This window comes from Nannobrachium achirus (assembly GCF_963921795.1).
Source record: "Nannobrachium achirus genome assembly, chromosome: 5".
Lineage (NCBI taxonomy): Eukaryota > Metazoa > Chordata > Actinopteri > Myctophiformes > Myctophidae > Nannobrachium > Nannobrachium achirus.
The window spans coordinates 44258922-44275268 of NC_137814.1; the positions used below are offsets into that span (position 1 = coordinate 44258922).

A 16347-nucleotide genomic window follows, 5' to 3' on the forward strand; every position below is an offset into this window, starting at 1 on the left:
TTAGTCATATATATTAACCTTATGAACTCATACATACAATAAATACTTTGGACACAGTAATTAAAACGGTTCAAATATCAAATTTATTCTGTAAATGACACACAAATACAATAACATTTTTACAGTTCTTCCTTGGCTTACGTTCAGTTCAAGTTATTAAATAAAATTAACATTCTTTACTAGAGAATGGTGTACATGTGCTAAAATACACAAACAATAATTCACTATTTCAAAAATAGAAACAGATAATACATAAAATAGACAACCGGCTTTCACAGGTTCTCCGTTCATAAAGCGCAACGATTGTGGCACACACATTTAATTAAATGATTTGGAACAAGTCATTTCACATGTCAAACGTTTTTAAAACTGTAGAGAGACGTCTCATCTTCTCCTCTGTGATTTTCTTATTAGTTTCTATCTCTTCCAGGAGCTGACGCATCTCCTCTTCAACTTCAAACACCTGAGGAACACACACACACACACACACACACACACACACACACACACACACACACACACACAGTCGATGTGTCCACCACACAGATGTGTTCTAAGAGGCTTTGAAGAAGCTACTACAAATAAAGCCAACACATTTCTTGTTAACATTGCATCACATAACAGAACCCAAATAATACATATGTGTAAAGGAGGCGATATCATACCCTCTGATTGGCTTGTTCAATCCGTTTCTGCTTCTCATTGGCCAGTTGTAAGAGCTCAGCTTGGTGAGAGGCCTGGAGAGACTCCAGCTGTCGACGGAATGCATCGTCCACGCAGTGCAACTTGTCTACCGCAGCTCTTAAAAGGCACAGGGAAATAGCGTTCATATTGGGAATCGGAAAACATCTGACTGATACGTCTTGATCACATGACTACAAAGATAACGTGTACCGATTTACGCCTGGCAGCCTCTGCAGTTGAGGCAAATAAAGGCTGTGGCATAAGAGGAAATAAACATATACTGTAAATATTACATATCAAATATGGTAGGAATTATGTGAGCCTACTTGTGTGCTTCTGTGGCTTTGTTCCTTTCCTCTACCAATGAGTGTTCCTTGGAGTCAAAGTTGTCCTTCATGCGCTTCACCTGGCTCTCCAGATGAGTCAACAGCTCTGCCTTTTGCTGCCACTTCTTACTGGAAGCACTGGGAGGTCAGACACACAACATAAAGAGATGGTTATATGAAAGACTTGGAACATGAAAGATATAGAGCACTGTTTCCCAAACAGCGGGTCGGGACCCATTTGTGTTACTCAACGGGCCTGAAAATTAAGACCCGGCCCTAACTGGGCCCTAACTGGGTCGGCCCGAGGCCCTACCCGACCCGACTAGTTAGCATACATTTTAGGCCCTACCCTACCCTAAATGTCGGGTCGGGTTCGGGCAGAATTTGAGAACTCTAATTTGTGGGTCGCTGATCGATTTTCCCTTTTTTTGTTTGCTATATTTTAAAAATACATATATTTTATTTCAAAAGATTATCAATTAAAAACAATTCCAACATTTTTCAAAAGTATTTCATTAATAACATAAATCAAATCAATTCGAAAATACATAAAAAGCAGTGAAAATAGCATGTTATAAGATGTTGCCAGCACTCAAGGAATCTCCTTTTCACATGTTATTATTTACCTCAATGGACAGGAGCAAACGTACACGTTTCGACCTTAGTCTTTGTCAGCGTTTGTCACAAATGTGTTATTTTGAGCCGTGCACCAAAAAGACTTCATCTAATTAGGGCTTTCTGCTTTGTTGCAGATATCTTTCTCTACCAGGCAAATATCACATTTCTTCGGCTAAAAAGTTCTGACATAAAAAATCACGGCCTCTGGATCATTTTTCAGGCGTAGAATTAACCTTACTAGCCCTTACCCGTTCAAAGATATGAGCTCCAAAATGATGTGCAGTGTGTGGGTTATGGGATGTGCACTGTGCACACAGTATATGAGGGATGGAAAGTAACTTTAACTGGTGCTTGCATGATGTACTGTAGGAGCATCAATGTAAGAAACCCGTTTCGTTTAATGGCTACAGAGATACTGTCCCCCCCCCCAGCCCGCCCGCCCACCCGCCTGCACACACGCCTGCCTGCCTGCCTGCCTGCCTGCCTGCCTGCCTGCCTGCCTGCCTGCCTGCCTGCCTGCCTGCCTGCACACACACACACACACACACACACACACACACACACACACACACACACACACACACACACACACACACACACACACACACACACACACACACACACACACACACACACACAGAGCTGGTTAAACATTTTGCTTCATGCTAGATGCAGAATAGATAGTAGATACACCATAAAAATGCTAATATACAGCATACGATTTGTGAAAGTGACAAACGGGCTTCACAGTTATGTCAGGTGTGTTCATATGCTTATGGTGATGCGATTTCAGATCAATTGCTCCAGCCACTGAGGAGAAACGCTGTGACACTCAGACACTCAGACATTCGCAAAATTATAGTATAGATGACTACATCTCCCATTAGCTGCATGTTCATGCATCCAGTTCAAATCTGCTGCCAAGCTGTGTGTGTGTCCGTGTGTGGGTCTTGCCTGTAGACACGGTGGGCCTCCACCAGCTCCAGCTCCTTGTTCTCTAGCTGTTGTTTGAGCTCCTCCTTGCGCAGGCTGAGCTGCTCCACCCTCTCCCTGAGCTCCGTCAGCGGCGCCGTCTCCTCCTCCAGCTGCTGACGGAACCTCCTCTGGGCCTGGACCGACTCCTCGCGCAATCTCCGGATCTGCTCGTCGCGCTCCTGCAAGGCCTTAAGGAGGGAGAGAGACACCCACACAAAAGGTGAGACAGACAGACAGAGAGGGAGGGAGAGAGAGAGAGAGAGAGAAGGTGGAAGGAAGTGGGTAGGGGTGTGGTGTTGCTATATTAATTAATTCAATATTTTGTTGTGGGAGGAAAAATTGTTTCCATGAGGATGTCGCAGTGCCTTCAGGATAAAACGAAATAATGTTGAAATTAATTATTCCAAGTAATGATAACAAGAATAAAAAGTTAACAGTGTCAAGAAAATTAACTGAGACACTGCAAGCATGAAACCGAGGGCACTAACCTTTTTGCAATGCCCGATTGGTTTTCATTCTTTGTAATGTTATAGGCCTGCTACCTCTTTCAGCTTGCGGATGGTCTCTGTCTGGTCGTCAATGATCTTGGCTTTGATCCGGAGGGTGTCGTTGTCCCTCTCATTCTGTTTCTTCTGGGTCTCCAACTCCGTGCCCAAAACCTCGATTCTGGCTTCCAGGCGGCCGCGGTCCTGGGCCAGGGACACACCTGCCAAACAGCCGGATGTTTTGGTCATTTCTCACAGGGTAGACTTGTCTGTGACTGTGTGTGTGGTGTGCTCTGCAAGACCACTAGATGGCAGCTCTAGCTTTTCCACCCAAGAATCTTGATAATGACACTGCAGTGCAATATCTTATGATTTTTGCAGTGCTTCGTGGGTGCTCCAATTGCTTGGAAGAAGCTCAGTGTGCCCGTGGCTGATAGTTTAAATGGCCTGAGCATGGAGCAGTGCAAATGCGTGTGACCGAGTCAGACAGCAAAGTTCTTTGTCCACCATGATTATTAATGATCGTTTTTAAATGTTTATTGTGCTCATGTATTTATATACGTAGTCCATTTTGTGTTTTATATATCTCAAGTCATCTATCAATGCAAGATTTGTGTCTCGGTCATTTAAGGACTCCAGGGAACCCTCCCAGTGACATGTGACATGATTTAGAGCGTATGGTACAGCCCGTTTTAAACGGTGTGAAAACTCAGCCAGTACATCATTCCCCCCCACACCATCTGGGAACACACCAAGACTGTATAATTTGTATTTCAGAGGTGCAGAGTGTTTTTATCCTTTTAAACCTGGATAGATTTCTGCGATTTGCGCTGGAAACTGAGACCTCATTTAACTTTTTGTGCTTTTATTTCAGATAGTTAGATACATAGTAGAGAAACGGGAAACTATGGGCAGAGAGAGAAAGACAAAATGGGAGTCGGATTCAAACACGTCCTCGCAGTTACAACCATAAAGTTTGTCTGTCTGTCAGTTTGTGTGCCTGGAGATCATTTTGCAAACAGCTAGACAGATACACACGCCATATGTATATTTTCTATATTTAAGAAATTAGTGAGCATTGTTCATACCTTGCTGAGCGAGCTCCTGACCCCATATCTTCCTCTCTGCTCGGAGGCCGTCTATGACTGACTCGTGGGCCGTGAGCTGGGACAGCAAACGAGACTTGTCCTTCTTCAGCAATTCTAGCTGCAGGCTAACACGGCTCTCCTGCGCTGCTGCGGCTTCTAGGGGCCGCAGACGGCCCTGATGGACAGAACAGACAGACAAACATTAACTGAGGTCAATGGCATGTATTTTAGATATTGAAGAGACAGTAACAGATAGACATTTAAAAAGAAAAAATATATACCGGTATATATATATTGTTGCTGTCGGGTGTAAACCTTGTATGTCCAAAACCGTTCATTAATTAATTATTAGTTTAAAAACATTTTAAAATAGTGAATAGTCACTACTTTATGCAACACTCTTGCATGATGAAGTAGGGCATTCATTTATGAAAAAATCAAACCTCGGTTCGAAGTGAAGCGGTGGACAGATAAAACCTCTATTCTGAATGTATTTGTGGCTTACTACATTTTTTAAACCCTGAAGGCCAAATTATCATGTGAAGCTTGACCAATCCTCAAAGTATCCATTCATCTAACCGGGAGGGACATCGACATTTTGCTTTTTGAAAAAGCCTATTCATTCTGGACTGATATTTTACACGTACGGGACAGGAAAAACCTGTTCATTCTGGCCTGGAGTGACCATATATGGACATAAGGTAACATACTTTGTGTTTTTGAAAAACCCTGTTCATTCTGGACTGAGATCACCATATATGGTAATTAAACGGACATTCTGTTTTTGAAAAAGCCTGTTCATTCTGGACTGAAATGACCATATATGGGCGTGATACACACAAAGCCATTCATTGGAAGCGGTTTTCACCGCTTCAAAAAAAGTGTGAAGTGAGCTATTTATGAGTTATTTTCAATAAGCGCAAAGCTTGTCCTATGTGACCATGGGCGACAAACGGACAAAGCCAGATCGGTTGACTCTTTACAGAAGCACCACTCAAAAAACATAAAAGGTTGAAATATGGAACATACCAGGTGTCAACCCAAGAGCTTCCATATACAGTACTCTTATCTGGGCATCTTATCTCAGGAGATTTTCAAAAGGTTAGTCTTTTTTACCAAAGGGTGTGTAGTACTAAGAGGTATTGCTAGGAGAGATGCAGTCTCACTATACCTTCAGTTCAGTGACAGCATCTCTCTTCGCTTTGATAAGGTCAGCGATGCGGCTCTTCTGCTCTTTGACCATGGCTGTGAGCTCCTGCACCAGGGAGGCAGACTGCTTCTCCCTCTGCTGGGACAAGCCCAGGGCTGCCTGGAGCTCCGACAGCTCAGTGCCCATCTGGTCGCACGCCTCCTTCACCTGTACACAGTATGAGTATAGGCCAGAAAAATACCTAAAAATGTCTTCTAAATCCTACTGGTTTTCTGAAAAACTCATGTTTCTTTACCTGTGGTGCTCAAAGTTTTTAATGTCAAGGACCCCTAGAATGATATGTATTTGTCTGCAGACCCCCCCCCCATCTCAAAATATTTTGTTGCAGGGATCCCCCAAAAGCAAAGATTTGAGTTAAAAAAAATTGTTTTAAAAGAATACAGATTCAGAGATTTCCACAAATGTTCACTGTTTAAAAAAATAGGAGATCTACAAGCTCATTAGCTCATTAGCACAGAGTGCCGCGCTATGAGCTCGTATATCTGCTATTTTTGAATAGCCAAAGTATAAAAGATTATTATTAAAGTGGTTACGTGACACAGATGCGTGTCAGCCTCAGTAAAATCACGCAGTAATTTAACTCTGAGAGAGAGTGTGCATGCAAATGATTTCATTGAACACTTTCTGAGTTACAAACATAGAAATGAACACTGTGAGGAATGTACTGTGTACAAGGCCGCAGAAAAGTTTAAAAAGGAGCAAAGAATCTTCTGGTCCTGTCAAAAGCGTGTCACCTGAACAACAGCTTAATCAGTCCGTGTCAAATTTGAGATCCGACAGGATGTCTAGTTTAATTGGTTTACCGGAGGCAATCTGTAAAAAGCCACATGCATTTGAGTGGCAATCTATTAGTATATCCCCCTTCACACTCTCGAGAGGTTAAAAAGTTTCATCGTTAAAGCGCATCAAATTGCTCCGACATTAGCACAGAGGAATGAGATTACACTTCTTGCCGGGTGCAAATTAAATGTGTGAAACTATCAAGGTAGAACAGACCCATTCAATTCTAATCTTTTTATATAGCAATTGTCCTGTGGCAATGACTGACTGCTTATTCAGTCAAATTATCCATACTCATTCATAGCCCTCACCCCCCAGGCGGAAAAAATATACCTATGGGGAAGGAAGCCATTTTTCAGTCAGGACTCGGGAGTCATTTCTCCTTTTAACCACTTAAAGGGATATTTCACTTTCAAAAAAACCTTTGGTCATTTTATCGTCTAATCAGGCTTTTATGAACACCCTGGACAGTATTTAATTTGATTGATTCAATATTTAGATATTGGTATATTGTCAGAGTTAAGGGAAGACCTTGGAATTTAAAAGTTTGAGAAACAACCGGTCTACAACACAGTGTTAAAGGCTCTTGTTCAGACCTCAGAGAAGCGAGTAGCCTCGATGGTTAGCGCCATGCGGAACTCATCCTCCAGGGCGGCGTACTGCTTCCTGCCCTCTGCCAGTCTCTGTTCCACTGACACCACCTCCTTGGCCACTGCTTCACGGAACTCTGCCCCGCTGGGTGTTAACCGAGCCTCCAGTGCTTTTCTGTGGAGCCAACAGCGAGGAGGGTAATGTTCACATCTGGACACTTTGCCCCTTTCAAAATGACTGCAGATAAGATTGGGTGTAATGTATGCCTTAATAAATAATATTTATTAAGGCATACATTATTCTAGGCAAACATTATGGCATACACTATTCTAGTTGCACATATTATGTGCAACTAGAATTTCTGTTTGAATTGTTTAAGTTTAAAGGTGCTGTTCAGCCAAAGAATAACCTTTTCTATATCTATATCGGATACTTGAATTCATGGATATTTTTTATTTTGTTTTGTCGCATTCCTAAGCCAATAAATTGATGACAAGCAGTGGTTCCCTATGGAGACACAAAGAGCCTGTGTTGTTCCCTATGGAGACACAAAGAGTCTCCTAAAATGATTGGCTTAGGAATGCGTCAAAAACTAAAAATGATTCATGAATTCAAGTCGCCATGGGGTGAGTAATCGATGGGAAAAGATAATAATTTGGGGGGTGAACTAACCCTTTAGAAAAAGACCGCTCCTACTACTACTACCTACGATAAAATGGAAGTGGACTGACCAATTGATCTGAACTTGCACACGGGCAGTGGACATTGGCATATGAAGAGAGGGACGAAGGCTTTTTTACTTTCCCCAAATTTAAGCTGTTTATAAGCGTCTTTGTGAACGATCCTCACAGACTATGGCATCTGTAGTTGTGGATGCAGTCCCAAAGCCCGGATGGATGGTGGGTGGAAATGACAGGTATGGAGTGCAGTCAGTGCACTGAATAATGGTTGAGCAGTTTGTTATGAAATGACTAAATGAGATATCGCTCTTGTGAAAAGTGAAACACCTGGTATGAGAAAAGTTATAGCATGGGAGTAATAAATACTAGTGACAATTATTATCTATCATGGTATCGTCACAAAACAGTCATATTTTAGAGAAAGTAATTAATCATATCAGATTTTCTGTCTTTTCTATGTTTACCAGAATGATTGTATGTAATTTTGAAGTGCACCTGTGTTCTTGCTCCCTGGCTGCCAGCAGTTCATGGACTTGCTGCAGCTTGTCTTTGTGCTGGCGAACAGAGGCTCTCTGAAGGTCCACCTCTCTCTTCAGAGCTGACACCTTGTTCCCCAGCTCCTGAGTCCGTTTCATCTGAAAAGATCAAAAACCTCACCCGTTATATCCGCCGTCATTTGTTTTTCAGTTCCCACAACAATTGGGAAAATTGGCATATTTAGGGCACATTTATGAAAGGTGATTAATCATAATCACACTGTGCTAAAAGTAAGAACATTTATATAATTTAACCCATTTAGACCTAAGGCAGATTCTAAAAATGCCTTCTAAAGCCTGACCTACGTTTTCAGAGAAACTTCAATATTTATTAAAAAATCACACCCAATGTGAAGTGAGCGGTGGTCGTGCTTGCATAATGTCTTCAGACTAGGATTTGAGTCTAGGATGTACAGGCTATGCTACACACACACGTTTTGCTATGGCAAAACGCTGAGGAAAAAGGCTACAGACACATGATGATGACATCACTGATGCAACACACACATGTTTTGCTATGGCAAAACACTGAGGAAAAAGGCTACAGACACACGCACAGACACTCTATGGAGCGGTTTACCACCGCTCAAAAATTACAAAAGAATTGTGTTGCTATATACTGTACATACAGTAGTAACAACAACACAATAATGTGTTTCCGGCCTGAATGGTAAAAACACAAAAAGGGTTAAAGGGACTGTTCACCCAAAACGAATGACTTTTTTTACTTACTCACCTCTTGGAGACTTGAATTCATGGATATGTTTTTGTTTTTGTTGCTTTGCTAAGTCAATAATGATGACCAGCATTCATTCCCTATGGAGACACAAAGAGCCTGCTTTGTTCTCTATGAAGACGCAAAAAGTCTCCACAAATTATTGGCTTAGGAATGTGAAAAAACCATCTCTCCATGGGGTGAGTAATTGATAAGAAAGAAAAAGGTCATTTTGGGGGTGAACTATCCCTTTAGCCGTTCAGAGAAAAAAGTTGTGAAAAAGAAAGCGAAAATGACCCAAACAAGCCTCAAACTAAACAGAACAGGTTCTAATTGACTACAACCAACTAGTCTTGTACAGTATAGTATCAACAGCTAATGCTGCTGAGCTAGCTACCTCCTCTGTCTGTTGGCGTGCCCTGAGAGCCTCTCCCTGGGAGATGGTGTCCTCCAGGCTGCGCAGCGCCCTCTTGTGTTGCTCCTCAGTGTCACGGGCCTGCTCCAGCTGCTGGCTCAAGGACTGACACCTAGCCTCCATCTCCTCTACACGCCTCTGTAGGCCCGAGTGCTCCGACCTCTCCTTTAGCAACATCTCTTTAAGCCTGGAAGAGTAGAAGGAAACACAAACTTTTAACAAGACAAGAGCAAAAAGTCTGTTTTCAGATATTTAGCCACTTGAGCCTTCATTACCTAATACACTTGACCTTTTTCTCTGTCTGCTCCTTTCCCCACTACACCAAACCTCTTTGCGGAAAATAGCCGATCTATAAGCTCACAACGCCTCGTGCTGCGATGCGTTGTGAGCTTGTAGACCTGCTATTTTTGGCTACAGTTCTCAGACTATGGACACTAGGGTTCAAGTTGTTAATATAAAAAGGATTGGAAGATTTGGAGGACCCCCTTTAGTAACTCTGAGGACCCCCTGTTGAAGACCCCTGGTCTAGATGCAACCAAATCCTTTGACAATGAGGTATTAAAAACCAGTGCGGAGGTGACACTTTAACATAGACTTGATTTTGGGAGGATATACTTTTCCAAGCACCACGATAAGAAGAAGAGTAGTGCCCATGTTAAAAAATAAGCAACATTGTAAGGTGTGTGAGAATGAAGAGAATCCTGAAAATTAAGTATTCTCTAAATCGAACGTAAACTAAGAGGGGAAAGTTACTAGAATGGAAATGTAACGGAAAAATAAAAGATCACACAAAAAGGGAAAGGTGTGGTGAAGTGGAAAATGAAAGAGTATCGAATGAAAAGAGCAGCATGGAAAGAAACTGAGCCCGCTCAAGCCTAATAGCCTGAGTCAATGACCTCCTAATGCAGTATGACTTAGCTCTTTAAATTTCCCATGAGCCACGAGATAAAGAGTTAGCAGTGGCAACCCCTGCTCGATATCATTAGACCACTGCAGCAGGAGTGCCAATTAAGACGGATTCATCTGTCACACATATGGCTGTCACCAACTCTCTAATTGCTATCATGATGACAATTTATCTAAGCGAGGGGGGGCAGTGCAAGCATAGACTGAGCACAATACAATACATCTATCCACACGGCTCCCTGTCTTTATCTGCACAGAGGAGCGTCACCCTCCAGCCGAGGGCTTTGACATATTTCGGGAAGTGAGATGGTGATATTTGGAGGAACCTAATTATAGATAATCATACCCTGTGGCTTAAATAGAAAGGTACAGGCTCAGCCAGAATGAATACTGTAGATGATTTACCTTTGTTGTGCTAAATATCACACATACCTATCACAGGAAACTGCCTTCATGCTTAATGTGTTGGGGTAATGGATAGAAAGTGGACGGCTGATTTTCCAAGGAGTTTTACGACAGCGATGGTGAGGAATGTTAAAGGCAGGATGGATAGATATTCATTATTCAGAAACAGATGGCGAGCCTCAGCCTCATCAAATACAAAGGATGAGGTGGGATGGAAACAGATGAGAAAATAATACATTATAAAGTAGACCTCAATAAAAAACTAAACAGGAGTAGTTCAAATGATTTTCTGTTCCCTCCAAGCATCTACTTCAAATATATGGTCTTGAAACTCTCCTGTGTGCGATCAACGAGTAAATGGTGCATTTCTATAGCGCTTATCTCCAAAGTGCTTTACAACGTGAACACAAAATTTCTTTTACTAATTGTGTGATATTGTGTGATATTGTGTGTGTGTGTGTGTGTGTGTGTGTGTGTGTGTGTGTGTGTGTGTGTGTGTGTGTGTGTGTGTGTGTGTGTGTGTGTGTGTGTGTGTGTGTGTGTGTGTGTGTGTGTGTGTGTGTGTGCGCGCGTGTGCGTGTGTGTGTGTGGACATGCGTGTGTGTGCGTGCGTGCGTGCGTGCGCACATGTGCACCTGTCTGTGGTGTGCAAGGCCATGCTCTGGAGGTCCTTCTCCTCACTAGCTCTGGTCTGCAGGTTATTCATCTGCTCTGTAAGCTTCCTCACAGCCTGTTCTGCCTTCCAGCGCCTCTCCCTCTCCTGGTCACGCTCCTCCACTATGGTCTAGTAAAGTACACACACAATCACAAAATAGTACAGTAAGTATTGAGATAAGTGTGACAATATTGAGAACAGCAGATATCATATTAACACTGTATAATAACACCTTTAACCCATTAAAACCGTGAAAGCATTTGCATCATTTTAGATTTTCAAAAATATATATATATATTTTTTGAAAAAGTGGATTTGTAGAATCTGCCTCGGATCTTAATGGGTTAAGTTAAGTTCCAGTTGATCTGCTTAGTACCCTGTAGGTTTCCTCCTCCACAGTGGGCTTGGTGCTCCTGGCCCCTGGAGCTCGGCTAACTGCCAAGGGGCCCCTCCTGGCTGGTCCCGCTGTGTCTGAATGCCCAGGGGCCTCGCTCTTCCTCTTGTGCCCAGCGCACTTTACTCCCTTCTGTTTGTGATTCTCTTGATCACTGCACATAAAACAAACATATTTGAGTCAGCTTTAAAAAAAAAAGAGATAAAAGAATTATTATTAAAGTAGAAGTCCTAGGGCAAAATGTCTGGGTCTGTGAAGGTCATGGCTGATAACTTGTTAAATTCCATCATCGTCTAAACTTTTACCAAGTCTGAAGAGAATTCTGGGGGCGAATGCCTCACCGTCACCTTGATTTTGATGAGGACAGTCGGGAGCTCACTAAAGCTAAATTACTGCATCCTAAGCAGGTGTCATAAGTGGCTGATGAAGTAAGATGAGGGGGCAGAGCAAGGCAGCAGCAGTCGTTCATCACAGGCTGGGGGGGGGGGGCTGTAATTTCTGAGAGGAGGAGAGTTTACAACCTCGTTCCAAGAGGAAGATTTATCACATGGTTCCTGGTCGTGGTGTGGGGGCAGGGGCGTTCGCTCGCTCATCAAGGTACTTACTGGGTTGATACATGATACACCAACACATAACGATTGGGTTTAATCATTAACAGGTAGACCTTGCCAATTACTGGATTGTAAACATACATGTGCCCACAAAATATGAACAGCGTGACAATTAATTTCCAGAAAGGGGAATAACAGTTAAATCGAACTAATCACAAACAATTTTTATAAAATGATCAATTAGCAAAAACAGATCACAACATTTGCAACACCTATGTATGACTAAATATAAAATAAGGCTTAACCACTAGCATCTCTATTCTGGGAAAATAGAAAGAAAATAGCAGATGCGTTGTAACTTGATGCATTGTGAGCTTGTAGGTCTGCAATTTTCAGCAAAAATATTTGGTGTAGAGGGGGGGAAAGAGTAGTGGACGCTGTAGACCCCTGGGGGACCGGTCAACTATATAGGGATTAAATGGTAGTGGTTACTGGTTAGTCAGACTAATCAGTTTAGTCGATTATAGAAAATAATATAAGCATAATTATGTTAATACACATTTTCTGCTGTTATATAGTTATTTTTAAACTTTATCCAAAAACAATAGAATAATTGCTCAGAAGATAATCGATAGTTACAGCCCTTATTTCCAGATAATGGTTTACAATCACACTGAATGGTAGATGAAACTTATATCTTCAACTTCTATCTTCAATCTTTAACTCTTATCACAAACTCCTATAAATCACCTGTCTGATCTCCTGCCTTTAGTGGCCTTGGTGATTCTCCTGACTGTCGTGGACCGCGTTGGAATTCTGGAGCACTTCTTGTTCTCCTTCCCGCTGTCACACTCACTCTCTGACGTGTGGTCGATGTCCCTCTTGGCCTTCCGTACCATCGCGGCGGAGGGGGTGGAGCTACTGGAGATATCTCTTGCAGGGTTCTTGTGAATATTTCAAATTAAAGAATTTATAAAAGTAAACAAACATTAGATCAACAAACACTTCACTTGTCTGAAGGAGCTCAAAAGGGGGAAATAAATAAACAAAATGGGACACAAATCTTGTACACTGAATGGAAACATTTTAGACAGCAATGCTTCCAATCAGGGTTAATCAGGCGGTCTAAACACCTGTTGAAACAGCTGGGACACCTGGTGCTCCAGTTTCCTGATGCGGTGCTCGCTGGCGGGGTCTGTTGTAACGGCCTTGTCAGCCTGCTGTGGCCGGGAGCGCTGAAGTGTGACAGCATCTGTGCCTTCTTCTGAACTGGTCTGCTGACGGAAGCGGCTCAGCATCTCGTCGATGCGGGGCGTGTTGAGAGAGGCATCCCCTCTAGCCTGCGATAAACACCACAGTTGCATCTTGTGACCAAAAAAACAACTTTGTTACAAGTTACCAGAGACTCAGATAAATCGGGATGGGTGAGGGCCACACATGCACATGTTCATTACCAGCACCTAGACAAGAATGATGTTGAATTGTCATTTCCATTTTTCCCATTTTTGTTTTAGTTTTTCTTCTTTTTTGCCTATTTTTTGTGTCAGCTTTTGCTGTATTCAGATATAATAGGATAGCGGAAAGACAGGAGATAAGCTATGACATAGGACATACACCTTTTGCAGTAATTCAGTATATTTCCACTAACCCTACGATTGGGGGTTTAAACATGCTTGGTTGAAAAACTAAACAGGTTAATTGCTTTATCATCCCAAAACCATGGCATTTTCTATACAAAATACATGGTAACTACCAGTTCAGTGGCACTAGCATCTGAGGAGAGGAGGAACTCCACATATTCATCCAGACCCGGAATGTCACCAGGACTGTCCAGCCCTAGAGGTGCTGGATTCCCCAGTCGGTCCAAGCCATCCACGACAGAGACCTGCGGTAGTGACTGCATAACCATGTCCCTGTACCCTGCAGTAGAACAGACACACACTTATGGACACACTCACACGGATGACCTGCGAAGTGACACTTCATTCATCTGGACACTTTTTAGCGAGCTCTCATGAATTATGAGAATCACGTAACCAAGGAATTGGCTTAGTGAGTGCTAAGTACTGTCCTACGTACAGTATAGCGGTCAAATGTATGTAGTCAGAAATGCAGTGTCAGAAATATGTGGGAGCAAAGATCAGAAATATCCCTTGAAATCTCACAATTCTGCTGAAATCCAATGGAGAGGGCGCTAGTGTTTCTGGTATTTTCAACAGAATTGTTTCGAATAGGCGTTTTTCATTCATAAATAACTGCTGACAAATCGGCTGTGCAATCAGATTAGTATGCTAGCTATAAAACCAAAAGTTATAATCACCACAATTTTAGTGGGGCATTTTGGGTAGTCGGGGGACATCATTTAGAATAGTGATGTTTCCACAGAAATGTATAGAATGGACATTTGCATTGATAGCAACGCTGTGCTTCCATGTCAAACACAGAAGAGGAAGTAACCAATCCATCGGGACCTCAAGTGAGGCTTTTATTAAATATGAAGATGCAAATTTGGTTACATGGCAACCACATGAATGCTACCATCCCTATCATCAGGTCCCCCAGCAAAATAGGTGGTATGGCGTTAATAACCTATGCATACTTTTATATCTACAGATGGTGCAAACACAACAGAGCCCCTTGCAGGTTACTGTTGAGGTTTGCTGTAACATATGATATGATTGCAATAAATCTTTCTGAAACCCCAACATTAAGAGTCAGACAGAGTCTCTAAGCTTCAATGAAACCACCTTCAAGTTGCCTTTTGTAACATCTTTATACCTAACGACAACATGCAGAGTGGATTCATAACATCTTTATACCTAACCTGGCAACGTGCAGAGAGGATTGTCTTTGCCATCCAGGCTCAGGGTGACTTCTCTCAAACTCTGCACTCCCAGCATGCACTGCAGCAGGTGGTTGATGCTGTCCAGGCGGTTGCTATGGAGACTGAGGTGCCTCAGCTTGTATTCCGTCCCATGGAGGTAAAGCAAGCCTAACGTGGGCATAAAAAAACAACATCATCCACCCGACCCTAAAAGAAAATAATATGAAAATAAACCTTGGTTCAATCTGTATTCAACTCACCCGTGAGACTGCTTATCTGATTGTAGGACACGTTTAATCTTGTCAGGTTCACAAGGCCATTAAGTCCTTCAGTATTAAAGGCAAAAGAGGACAAAAATAGCTCATAAAACAGGGACATTGTTATCGAAAGTACACGCAAGACCCGCTAACGAAGACTAATGACCCAGAGAGCACCCACAATGCTAAAACATGCTGTATCTGTCAGGACTCAGGAGGCTCACCTTCAACCTTGGTGATTAAGTTGCAAGATAAATTCAAGGTTCTCAAGGATGCCAGAGAGCCAAGACCCTCAATGCGTGAGATGCGATTGGAGGAAAGGTCTAGGTGTCGCAGGTGCCAAGCAGTGGTTAGTCCCTCTATCCTTGGAATGCGGTTGCTGTGCAGACTGAGTGACGTTACAGTGGGAGTAAGAGGAACCTCCAACAGACTGGAGAAAACACAAACAGGCAAACACCTTTGTAACAGCTGTGGTGAACAAGAAAGACAAGAAAGTTTAACACAGTTTAACCACATTAACCCTAGTATCCTATCCGAGTATCTGGAGCATGTCATAACAGGCAAACTTTCTGCAAAAATAGCAGATCTGCAAGCTCACAATTTTACACATGTCGAAAACAATTGCATTGTGAGCTTGTAGAGCGCTTATTTTCTGTGAAGAGATTTGGTGTAGAAAGGAGGGGACCAAGTACAATACAGACACCTGGGGTACCCCGGTCAATGAAGTACAGTATAGGTTTTTAAAAGAGATGAGTCTTGAAGTTAATACACCTCACTAGAGATATATATATTTTATAGGTTTGGTACAGAAATAAAGGGCATAGTACAGCAACATCTATTGTAACTCTGCAGCATGGTGATGATTGATGAAAGGTGTCGACAGAGGATGCAATTTATTGGTTACCTTGATATGCTCTTGTCAATCAGACTCAGCTCTCCATCCGCCATAACCTAATTTACAAAACTGAAGTTACTTTACTTAGTTCATGTGTAACTTACATTACCTGTGTAGCAGATGCATTGTTAAACTATCAAACTACTGTTTGCCTATCTCTGTAACTGTTTCCACATGCAGCTGCAACATCATGAATTCAAGTGCACATGTAATTGTTATGAATGTATTTTGTTTATTTAATAAAGGCTGCAGTCAATACCTCCAACTGTACTGCACCTTACAGTACAGGGTTGCTAGCATGGTAGCCTTGGATCAAGACTGTCATGTGATGTCTTTGATCCTTGAGTTTGATTTGTG

General features: G+C 42.3%; 1 protein-coding gene across 1 annotated transcript; it reads right to left on the reverse strand.

The window, feature by feature from the left end:
- Positions 1 to 346: 346 nt before the first annotated feature.
- Positions 347 to 16043, reverse strand: lrrcc1 (leucine rich repeat and coiled-coil centrosomal protein 1; the record flags this gene model as incomplete). The annotated part of the gene is made up of 19 exons (XM_080725813.1): positions 347 to 463; positions 666 to 801; positions 1011 to 1148; positions 2583 to 2791; positions 3146 to 3309; positions 4177 to 4351; positions 5348 to 5533; positions 6763 to 6931; positions 7933 to 8072; positions 9086 to 9290; positions 11050 to 11198; positions 11446 to 11617; positions 12765 to 12958; positions 13148 to 13354; positions 13768 to 13934; positions 14839 to 15006; positions 15099 to 15164; positions 15320 to 15525; positions 16000 to 16043. 19 exons carry the CDS (start codon positions 16041 to 16043, stop codon positions 347 to 349), a joined length of 3012 nt encoding a protein of 1003 aa, XP_080581939.1.
- Between the last annotated feature and the right edge of the window lie 304 nt (positions 16044 to 16347).